Genomic DNA, 12,406 nt, shown 5'->3' on the forward strand with positions numbered 1-12,406 from the left:
GATAGATAGATAGATAGATACTTTATTAATCTCCAAAGAGAAATTCAGAATTCCAACAGCATATAAGTGATTGTTTCCACAATAAATAATGATGGAATTTGTGAAGACATGATCATAATGAACATAAAAACATGTTTGTTTGTTTTTTACTTTTAATAAAAATGTATGAAAGATATATCCATGGACTTCAAAAGTCCCTCAGTTATATATTGACCCATATACTCTCCCACAGTGCCACCTGCTGGTCGAGCTGCAAAGGTACAAAAACACAACACTCGTCATTTTACTCTCCTCCATTATTTATTTCACTTTGTTTGACACCAGAAGTAGAAAATATGTTTACAGACATTCAGACGAACACCTACACGTTCGGCAGAGTCATGCACCTGCCCTACTTTTAACATGCGGAATAATGAACAGCTTGGTTTTACACAGTTTTCTCGAAGCCAGAGTGAGTCACTACACAGTCACATGGCAGTTTACAACTTGAACACCTGATTGAATGACGATAACAAAAGAAGAGTTACATCGGCCTCTACGCTATCGTGAATGGAGTCGAAGGTTATAGTCGGAGAGGAAAATGACAGAAGACACAGGTCTAAAAGTGCATGCGTGATGGTCTGTACAGGTGATTATTACGATTATTATCGGCTATTACACAAAGCAGCAGGAATGTAGGTCGGCTTCAGTGTCAGAGATAGAAACTTTCACACAAACAAACAAATCTTGCAGTTACTGGAAGCTCCACTGAGTATTGCATATCTACATCTAAGGAATAGTTTGGCATTTTGGATCTTATCGAGTTCGCTTCTGATGGGAAGATTGATAATGGTGTCATGTATGCAAATGTGTAGCTGCTGGAGACAGTAGCTGATTGAACCTGCTTATCTACTGCTGATCATAAATCACCAGCATTCCAAAACAAGAACAGTGTTGCTCCTTCACCTGGAAATCAATTGGTACTAAAAAAAAGAAAAGAAAGGAGGAACATTCTTAGGTAACGAACAGCAAACCTAATCATCCAAACATAAAGAAAATGGGTTGTATGTGAAGGATTAGGAAAAATTAATACACACTGTCACTGAGCTTATGCATTTAAGCAATAGGGAAATACTCAAAACTTGTAATTTTGTATTTTGGGTTGATCAAAATATGTGTTATTGCAATATTTATTCATCCAAACACAGAGGTGAAGTCCATTTTTGTATGACATATATTGGCAATATTATCTACAGTCTAGCCCATACTGTACAGAGAGGATGAAAAGTTTAATTCATATTCATAAATCTTCCTCTAGATAATAAAGGAAGTTAATGTTGACAATCATGTATTAACAATAACCTGCAACACTGTATGGACAAGTGAAGCATCAGTGTCACAGATTGTATATAAAAGTTGGATGTAGCTACCGGGTCAAAAAAGTGAAGCCAATGTGCATTCCTTTTAATGACCAGCAGGGGGCGACTCCTCTGACTGCAAAAAGAAGTACAATTTTATAGAAGTCTATGGAAAAATTAACCTGATTCTCATTTAATTTGCTTTGACTTTACGGTCTAAATCACTAGCTTCAAGTCTCCTTCAATACAGCATGGTGTTCACTTGGTAAATGATGGTCCAATTAAAGTACAATCGATCACAAATCAGGACATTTTTTAGGATTAGGTTACGTTTTGACAGATTGCATTGAGTTGTCAGTCTCAGAAACTCCTGATTCACTATGTCTTGTTTCAGTAGCTGACAAACCAATGGGTGACGTCACGGTTGATACAGCCATCTTTTATATTATTGGTGAACATTTCCACTGTAAAAACAGCAAGCTAATGTAAAGCAACATAGTTAGCTAGTTGAGCTTGTTGTATGACTAAGTGTCCACATTGCTTTTTTCTTTTTCTTTCTCTGAGTGCTAGTGTCTTCATCAGGGCACTATTTGTGTGACCATTTCAAGAACTTCTGGTTGAAAATCTCTGTACCTGATAACTAGTTCTGGGCATTTATGTTTACTTTGAGGTGTATAATATGTCACATGAAATGATCAGAACAAGGGATGATGCTAGTCTACCATACAGCGTGGCAATACACTGTCAAGTTATTGTTATGAATTTACCCATTTCATCTCAGTGTTTCATTTGAGCAATTTTCTGTCAGAAAAAATGTTGTATGGACACTAATGCTGTAGCTACTCTAGCAGTCACACAGTGTTAAATTTAAGTGATTTGCAGCTTTAATAAATTATTAGTAAGTTAAGTTCAGCTAACTGTAGCAAGTGGAAGCTAAAGGTCAAAATTAGAGAAGGCCACACAGGACCCATATTATACATATGCAGCTAATAGCACAAAGACTGCACACAAGCAGGAATGCTAACCTGGCTAACTGTCCAAAGGTAACAAATCCACCAATTAGCATCTCTATAGCTCACCAAGTGGTGTGTTATTTAACTTCTGCTGAATTTGTACAAAACATTATGTAATGGAGTCTCAACTGGTCGCAAACAAACTGCTTCCAACCCAGAAACACTTTGGCACATAGCTTTCAGCAAAACCGCTAATTGTTGTTTGTACATCTTACTTTATGTAAAAAAAGAAAACAAACACAAACAGGATATTATATGTTAGTAGGTGAGCTTTAAAAGTGGAGGCAGGTCAATTTAGTTACCTTTGAACACAGCAAAGCCAGCTGTTTCACTCTGTTTCCAGTCTTTATGCTAGGCTAAGCTAACTTTCGCTAACTATAGCCACATATGCATCCAATTCTCAACAAGAAAGTGTATTTCCAAAAATGTCAAACTACTCCTGTAGGGTTGTGATTATAATGGCATTGTTAGAAAAGTTTCTTTTAAAAAAAAGTATAAACATTTTTAAAGATAGTACACATCATCATTTCATTTCTTTTTTTTAAAACCACAGAGCCACTGAAATATTTCCTCCATATCGACTGTAAATGTCACACCTCCAGCTCTGCTACAGCCTGCTGCTTTCTACTATACAGAGTCAAGCCTGTGAGTTTTTGTTGCAGCTCCACTTCAGCTCAATCCATTTCCCCCTCTGCAATATTGTCAATTTAAAGGAAGCACAAGCCATTACCTGGCAATACAGTCTCTACCAGCATCACTACCTCTACAACCATGCTACTCCCGCTGCGACCGTTGCATCAGCTCGTCTCAACTTCTTACAAATTGCTTGAACGACTACAAAACTCCACAGGTGCCCCGTCTGTTTTCTTTTTATGTTTCAGTCCTCCCGCCGGTTGTGTTTAGTAACTATGACTGAAAGTAAAAATCAGCTTTACAAGAGCTACAAATCTGTCTTTCTGCTTGCCCCGACTCTGAAAAGCGCCCTGCAATCAATCTGTTATTCTAGTGCACAGTAGATTCACACGGAGCACTGGGTGGTCACATCGCAGCACTTCTATAGTGGGTTCTGGGGGTCAGTGCCCTGTTTGAAGGCACATCAGCAGTCACGGTACTACCCTCCAGCTACCAGCCCGCTTTGGACGAACTGATTCATCACCACGACGACTGGAAAGCATCCTTCAGCTCTCTGTCTGCCGGCGGGAGCGTGAAGCAGGTTAACTGTTCCTCTGCTCGGCCTCCCTCTGGATAGAAGAGGAGCTCTGGCTGTCCTCAGTGTCGTCTCCATCTGCAGAAAAAGAGGGAAAAATTGAACATTATTTCTAACCTTTTAGGCTGCTGAATACATTTTCTTCACACTTGTTAAAGCTATTGGTGACAGATTGTCTCAGTGTAGTTTGAAAAACAGGTTAGACTGAATTATTGTTATTTGAAATCAAGCATCACAACGTTCACCAGCTTTGTAATTGTTAATGAAAAAGCAAAACACTCATTAATGCCCCGTGTTTGGACCAGCACATGCTGTGTTCCACAGTCCTAACAGCATTCATATGAGTGTCATGTGACATGTCAATTAGCTATTATTTTGTGATTTTACTTGATAATATTGAATGATTTTACAAAATAGCAAAAATTTGCAAATTTACAGTAAACTGTTAAAAAAATAGATATAGTTAAACAGTAAATTTTTATCAGCAAACACAAACAACACACAGTGAGGAACGTTGTTTTGTGGTGCGGCTGCGTACCTCCCCCTCCGGCGTTGATGTGCAGCTGGGACAGGGACAGGGTGAGGGGCAGCTCTCGTCCCTCGGGGTCGGTGGGACTCTGCAGGATGTCGTGAAGGGCGTTCCTGCGGCCCGTCCTGCCAGAGGCGATGAAGTCTGCGTACGTGGCCTCAACATCAGACATCGCTCGTGCATCGTTCACACAGCAACACCTGCAAGGAGATCAGCTGCATCTTTACCTGCACAGGTTCCAATACTAAATACAGCAAAAATGTCAGCTATGTTACAAAGTCTGGCAGTTATTTATTGAGCAAAAGGTTTATCTTATCAAAAATGAAGCCCAATTGCAGCTTTTTGTGCTGTTTCAAAATAAAAGTTTTATTTTTAGACTACCATACATCATGATAAAGGAAGTCATGTGCAGACATAGTCTTGGATGCAACTTCGCCATTGTATCATCAGTTCCAACAGTTGGGTCAATTTGCAACTGCAGGATTTTTTGTAACATACTTGACAGGTATCATAGTTGACATTTTTTCTGTTTTCAAGCCTAAAATCAACATGGCCCCCTATAACTAAACACCACATGGCATTTCTACACAAAGATTCTTCTAAACATATATATACGATTGAGTAATATTGAAATTTAAAGTTATTTTTAAAGATATAGTAGTAAACCTGTTGACATATCACAAAACCACACTTGACTCACACATTACTTTATATTAAATAACTCAGAAAGCCTTGGAGTCTTGAGAATCTTTTCTTCAGGAGGAAATGACATCATGTGGAGCAGGTCATGTGATCTGGAATTAACACACTACCTTGAGAGGTGTTTTGTAATGGGGAACTTCGGTGAAAGTGATAAAAAATTGTTATTTTCCATATAAATTTTTTATTAATTAAATTCAGATGGTTATTTAGTTTACATTTTAGTGATATCTAGTCATTTAATAAATAAGTGATTGTTTCCATAATACACAATTATGGAATTTGTAAAGACATGATCATCATGAACATAAAAAACTTCAGTTTTCCTACTTTTAATAAAAATGTATGCAAGATTTATCCCATGGACTTCAAAAGTCCCTAAATTCTATATTGACCCTTTTATTAATGCCACAGTGGGGGAAATTTGCAATAATCTTTCCAGCTGTAACGCTGCATTAATAAAAGCTTATCTTATCTTACATTATGCACTGTTTCAATTCAAACATGCACAGTGACTTATGTATTGCATTTCACATGTTTCAAGCCTGAGTGATTTTCATGCAGCTCCACTAGGCAGCTCGTAAATCCGAAGGCCCGCAAGTCGAGGATCGGATTTAAAAGCGGGACCACAAGTCAAATCTGATCCCCACATTAACTCACAAACGATAATACTGCGTTAAAGTGCAGTTTTCGGTGTTTCCTTACCTCCAGTGACGACTGTTCTGGTGATATAACCCGAAGCTACATTCTGCAGGGAGTGACTTCACCTAAAGCAACGCAAAGGGCCCGACATCACATCAAACGATCCGACACAACAAACAAAACCGAACCAGAGGATTCAAATAAGAATAAAACAATCCACCGAGATCGAGCAGCGTCCGGTAAGTACCGATCCAGTAAGATTACATTACACACGGCGACGTGCCAGGGCCTGAAATGTCCAAATATCAATCACATCGGTTTGAAAAGTCCTCAGTCTATTCTCCATGGCCGTCGCATCTTCCTCCTTCTCGACCAATCAGCGACCGGCAGCCCGAATCTGAGCCCTGATTGGTCAGCGGACACAAAAGGATGAGAGGAGAGAGCTCTGAGCAGCACCGACAAGCAACTGCGGTCAAGAGAGCCGCCTCTCGTTTCTCCGTAGTCAAGCCAGCCGCTCCTACATTTTCAGTGCGCTCTTATCGTCAGCTTACGGTAAATGCACGACCGCGCATCAACTATTTCCGGTTTAAAAAATAAAGCGCTGCATTCGCAGATGTATTATACAGGGATGTTTTAAGTAACTGACTCAGCTTAACTGTTAACTATCGAATTGTACGGCTAATATTTACACTAAATAAATAGCTTGAAGTATAAGAAGCTGAAAACTTGTTTATCTATCTGTCTGTCTGTCTGTCTTAAAAATTGTGAATTCAAATAAAAAGTGATGTGTGTCATCCCAGTGATCTATTAGTGTGATAATAAAATAAACCTCAGTCGAAAAGTCACATGATCTGGACCGAAATGAGAAGACATGCTGATATTTACATTAAAAAATGTTTAATTTTTTGCTTTAAAATCTTTTAAGCCAAACTATTTCTTCTTCTTTGGCGTATGCTGACCAGGTAAGGTAGCATTGTGATTCTGCATTAGTTTGGGGTCAATATGTCACATGACCTGAGATCTATTGAGCAAAAAGGCCAATATTTACTGTAAAAAAACTGTTAAAAATCAATAAAGACCAGAAATCAAATATAAATTGGCGTATGTTTACCATCTTTAGGAGCACTATCATTCTGCATTAGTTTGGGGTCAATACGTCACATGACCTGAGAGCTATTGAGCAAAAAACCTAATATTTACTGTAAAAAAAACTGTTAAAAATCAATAAAGACCAGAAATCAAATATAAATTGGCGTATGTTGACCATCTTTAGTAGCACTATCATTCTGCACTGGTTTGGGGTCAATAAGTCACATGACCTGAGAGCTATTGAGCTAAAATGCTAATATTTACTGTCAAAAAACTGTTAAAAATCAATTATGTCCTAAAATCAAATATCAATTGGCGTATGTTGACCATCCTTAGTAGCACTATCATTCTGCATTACTTTGGTGTCAATACGTCACATGACCTGAGAGCTATTGAGCTAAAATGCTAATATTTACTGTCAAAAAACTGTTAAAAATCAATTATGTCCTAAAATCAAATATAAATTGGCGTATGTTGACCATCCTTAGTAGCACTATCATTCTGCACTGGTTTGGGGTCAATAGGTAACATGACCTGAGAGCTATTGAGCTAAAATGCTAATATTTACTGTAAAAAAACTGTTAAAAATCAATAAAGACCAGAAATCAAATATCAATTGGCGTATGTCGACCATCCTTAGTAGCACTATCATTCTGCACTGGTTTGGGGTCAATAAGTCACATGACCTGAGAGCTATTGAGCTAAAATGCTAATATTTACTGTAAAAAAACTGTTAAAAATCAATAAAGACCAGAAATCAAATATAAATTGCCGTATGTTGACCATCTTTAGTAGCACTATCATTCTGCATTAGTTTGGGATCAATAAGTCACATGACCTGAGAGCTATTGAGCTAAAATGCTAATATTTACTGTCAAAAAACTGTTAAAAATCAATAATGTCCGAAAATCAAATATAATTTGGCGTATGTTGACCATCCTTAGTAGCACTATCATTCTGCACTGGTTTGGGGTCAATAAGTCACATGACCTGAGAGCTATTGAGCTAAAATGCTAATATTTACTGTAAAAAAACTGTTAAAAATCAATAAAGACCAGAAATCAAATATCAATTGGCGTATGTTGACCATCCTTAGTAGCACTATCATTCTGCACTAGTTTGGGGTCAATACGTCACATGACCTGAGAGCTATTGAGCTAAAATGCTAATATTTACTGTCAAAAAAACTGTTAAAAATCAATAAAGACCAGAAATCAAATATCAATTGGCGTACGTTGACCATCCTTAGTAGCACTATCATTCTGCATTAGTTTGGGGTCAATACGTCACATGACCTGAGAGCTATTGAGCTAAAATGCTAATATTTACTGTAAAAAAACTGTTAAAAATCAATAATGTCCTAAAATCAAATATGATTTGAAGTATGTTGACCATCTTTAGTAGCACTATCATTCTGCACCGGTTTGGGGTCAATACGTCACATGACCTGCGAGCTATTGAGCTAAAATGCTAATACTTACTGTAAAAAATTAATAATAAATTCATAAAGCATTCAAATGTAATAAAACCTGGTGTGTCTTGATCATCTTTTATAGTCCTGTCAATCCTTATTGATTTGGAGTCTCTAGGTCGCATGACCTGCGAGCTATTGAGCCAAAATGCTAATATTTACAGTTAAATATCAATATAAAGTATGCAAAATATCCAGATGGAATAAAAAGTGCTGTGTCTTGATCACTCTATGAGATGCTCTAATCCTGCATAGATTTGGTGTCTGTAGGTCACATGACTTGGGAGCTATTGAGCTAAAATACTAATATTTACATATTGAAATTAATTAAAAACTCACTAAAAAATATTAATAGTTTCCAAAAGCAATAATAAAGTCTGTGTAATAAACCAGGTCTAAATCTATTTAGCCAAAAGATCACATGACCTGGGACTTATAGAGCTGTAATGCTCATAATTACAGTATAAAATACACGAAAGATTCACAAAACATATTAATTGTGTCCAAATGTTCATTCAATGTTTCTAAGTGTGACAAAGAATCTATGAACTACAAATCCCTATATTTGAGTGCCGTGATGTATCATAACATAATGTAACATAACGTCATGTCAGGTCTACCCTCTTCCTTTTTCTGCCTCAAGTAAGTTAACCGATAATTATCAATGAAATAAGTATCCAATCGACTGAGCCCGTAACACACGTGCTGCTCAATATCCAGAACACCATTTGGAGTCAGAGTTGTGCGATGGGTCGTTTGAAAAAAGGCAGAAGTATCGCTCAGTGGGTAGAGTGGCTGGTTGGCACCCGGGGTTTGATTCCAGGTGTGAGATAGGCATAAGGAGTATAGGAGTGAGTGCAATAGGCATAGGGAGTAAAGCTCAGTGGGTACAGTGGCTGGCTGGCACCCGGGAGGCTGGGGTTCAATTCCAGGAGTGAGTGAGATAGGCATAGGGAGTATAGCTCAGTGGGAAGAGTGGCTGCCTGGAACCCGGGAGGCTGGGGTTCGATTCCAGGTGTGAGCGAGATAGGCAACGGGAGTATAGGTGTGAGTGAGATAGGCATAAGGAGTATGTGAGTGAGATAGGCATAGGGAGTATAGCTCAGTAGGTACAGTGGCTGCCTGGAACCCGGGAGGCTGGGGTTCGATTCCAGGTGTGAGCGAGATAGGCAACGGGAGTATAGGTGTGAGTGAGATAGGCATAAGGAGTATGTGAGTGAGATAGGCATAGGGAGTATAGCTCAGTAGGTAGAGTGGCTGGCTGGCACCCGGGAGGCTGGGGTTCGATTCCAGGTGGGAGTGAGATAGGCATGGGGAGTATAGGAATGAGTGAGATAGGCATCGAGAGTATAGCTCAGTGGGTAGAGTGGCTGGCTGGCACCCGGGAGGCTCCAGGTGTGAGTGAGTGAGACAGGCATAGGGAGTATATGAGTATGGGAGTGAGTGAGAAAGGCATAGGGAGAGTATAGCTCAGTAGTGGTTAGAGTGGCTGGCTGGCACCCGGAGGCCGGGGTTCGATTCCGTGAGTGAGATAGGCATAGGGAGTATAGCTCAGTGGGTAGAGTGGCTGGCTGGCACCCGGGAGGCTGGGGTTCGATTCCAGGTGGGAGTGAGAAGAGTATGGGAGTGAGTGAGAAAGGCATAGTGAGTGAGTGAGATAGGGAGTATAGGAGTGAGTGAGAAAGGTATAGGAGTGAGTGAGTGAGATAGGCACAGGTAGTATAGCTCAGTGGGTAGAGTGGCTGGCTGGCACCCGGGAGGCTGGGGTAACCCTAACCCTCAATAGCTCTCAGGTCATGTGACTTATTGACCCCAAACTAATGCAGAATGATCAAGATGGTCAACATACGCCAATTTATATTTGATTTTAGGACATTATTGATTTTTTACAGTTGTTTTGACAGTAAATATTAGCCTTTTTGCTCAATAGCTCTCAGGTCATGTGACGTATTGACCCCAAACTAATGCAGAATCACAATGCTACCTTACCTGGTCAGCATACGCCAAAGAAGAAGAAATAGTTTTTCTTAAAAGATTTTAAAGCAAAAAATTAAACATTTTTTTAATGTAAATATCAGCATGTCTTCTCATTTCGGTCCAGATCATGTGACTTTTCGACTGAGGTTTATTTTATTATCACACTAATAGATCACTGGGATGACACACATCACTTTTTATTTGAATTCACAATTTTTAAGACAGACAGACAGACAGACAGATAGATAAACAAGTTTTCAGCTTCTTATACTTCAAGCTATTTATTTAGTGTAAATATTAGCCGTACAATTCGATAGTTAACAGTTAAGCTGAGTCAGTTACTTAAAACATCCCTGTAAAATACATCTGCGAATGCAGCGCTTTATTTTTTAAACCGGAAATAGTTGATGCGCGGTCGTGCATTTACCGTAAGCTGACGATAAGAGCGCACTGAAAATGTAGGAGCGGCTGGCTTGACTACGGAGAAACGAGAGGCGGCTGGCTTGACCGCAGTGACAAGCAGGATGCGTTCAGAGCCGATGCGGAAATAAAGGTACCCAAGATTCAAGAGGTGGAAATTTAAGAGGTTTTAGTCGTTATACACAGTGTCGGCAGTAAAATCCAAAGTGAAAACAAACCATTACTGACCCCTATAAATGTCAATATGAAAAATAAATGTGTAATAATTCTCATCAGTGTGAATTATATGTACAATAACTTTCATCAATGTGCAATAAAAACACAAAAACAAAACTTTTTTTTTTCCAACATGCAATATCATATCATAATATGCCCACAAATATGTTCTCTCTCTCTCTCTCTCTCTCTCTCTCTCTCTCTATATATATATATATATATATATATATATATATATATATATATATATATATATATTAATGAGGATGCTAAAAATCGGGCTATACCACAATAATTATGTTATTTTAATATCTAAAAATGAACAAGCACCTCACTTTTCAATGCTAATGCAGATGCACTGCTGATGAATATGGATGTGGGCTTAAGAAAAACAGTAAAAGTAGAGTTTGGAATTTGAAGTACAGTAGACTTGTTGTTATGATCCACGATCCAACCTCTAGGTTGCCTCAGAACACACACATTTAATACACAATGCACGAAGATTCAAGCTACAAAACAGCTTCTTCATAAAGTTGGTGGACTGCCAACAGGAGCCACAGTCTCAACTAAGACTGGAGGCTCCTCATCGATTTAGCAGCCGCCAACAGAAGCTCTAAATGTCCGTTGTCACCCCTCAGTGACTACAGAACCGACAGATCACACCGGAACATAATCAAAAGGCACCAGGGCAGACCAGTTACATCAAACCAGCCACTCAGACTGAGAGTTTTGGTTGTAGATATACTGGTGTGGTGATTGCTGGAGTCTTCTGGGAGCAGGAGTTGTGGTGGTGCATCAATCTGGTGGGTCAAGAAGTGGAGAGAACCGGGGCTGGGAGGAGATCAGGAGCTCTCGGCTAATCATTCCTCATGAGTGCCAGGTGGCATCTGGAGCTCAATCTTCAAACTCACTCTCCACAAGCCATCCAGACGCAGAGACTGTTCAAAGTCCACTTGTATTCTGCAAAACCTGGGATGAACACAAACATCTTTGATACAGATCAAATGTGTGGAGTCACCCTTTAAACAGCCGACTGCCAGGAGATCAGTGTCAGCAATGCTTTTTCACACCACAGGATGGCAGTGCTGTTAGTAAGATAAACAGCTACAGTGCCTTTGCTTAAACAAACAACACATTTTGATGCATTAAAATATGTATTAATTACCAAACACTGTCTGTAGAGGATCTGAGGAGGATAAAGGATCATTTCCTGTTTAATTTTGGTCATAAATTGCTGAAATTCCATCACATTATGATATTATCAGCGGTCAAAATAGCTCCTGCAGTGATGGAAACCAAGGTTTTATTTATCTTCTAATAATATTATTTCAAAAAAGCACAAAGGAGGATAATTTCAGTGTCCTCATGGATCCAAACAGTAGACATAACTGGTGTGTGGTGACATTTAAACACCCCTGACTCCAGCTCCACCAGCATCTTAGAGCGTGTTGCTGTGGAAACACCTCCCGCTCTTTGTACCGGAGGCAAAGGGGTTCAGCAGGACACATTTGGGAAGTTTTTGCAAAGGAATCGGATTAGTGGCTGAGATCAGATCGCTCTCTGCAGCTTCACGAGCTGAGTGATATCCTCTTTTCTGTTCGATGTTGGCTGTTGAGCGGATCCACAGAAGCTCACTTCACTTATTCAACATTCACCGCTGTGCCTCAGATCACCTCTGATCTTCCTGCAGGTGTTTCCAGCGTGAGAAACAATCCTCAGAGGGGCACGTTTCAAAAATTCTCTCTGTAAGTGCTGAGCTGAAACCATGTTGCCTCAGCTACACGGTTTTTCATGGTCACTTTTCAT

The 12,406-nt window shown here is 39.3% G+C and overlaps 1 protein-coding gene across 1 annotated transcript; it reads right to left on the reverse strand.

Moving 5' to 3' along the window:
- Positions 1-278: 278 nt before the first annotated feature.
- On the reverse strand, positions 279-5,938 carry pkia (cAMP-dependent protein kinase inhibitor alpha). The gene is made up of 3 exons (XM_022191680.2): positions 5,491-5,938; positions 4,096-4,286; positions 279-3,635 (listed from the first exon to the last, which is right to left on the reverse strand). Exons 2-3 carry the CDS (start codon positions 4,256-4,258, stop codon positions 3,565-3,567), a joined length of 234 nt encoding a protein of 77 aa, XP_022047372.1. The 5' UTR covers positions 4,259-4,286; positions 5,491-5,938; the 3' UTR covers positions 279-3,564.
- Positions 5,939-12,406: the final 6,468 nt, after the last annotated feature.

Source organism: Acanthochromis polyacanthus, chromosome 9, assembly GCF_021347895.1.
Source record: "Acanthochromis polyacanthus isolate Apoly-LR-REF ecotype Palm Island chromosome 9, KAUST_Apoly_ChrSc, whole genome shotgun sequence".
Classification (NCBI taxonomy): Eukaryota; Metazoa; Chordata; class Actinopteri; family Pomacentridae; genus Acanthochromis; species Acanthochromis polyacanthus.

Excerpts from the sequence above, each read along its gene's own strand:
- pkia (XM_022191680.2), bottom strand. The coding sequence starts at position 4,258 with ATGTCTGATGTTGAGGCCACGTACGCAGACTTCATCGCCTCTGGCAGG. Across the intron at positions 3,636-4,095 it reads CATCAACGCCGGAGGGGGAG|ATGGAGACGACACTGAGGAC; the intron begins GTACGCAGCCGC and ends CTTTTTCTGCAG.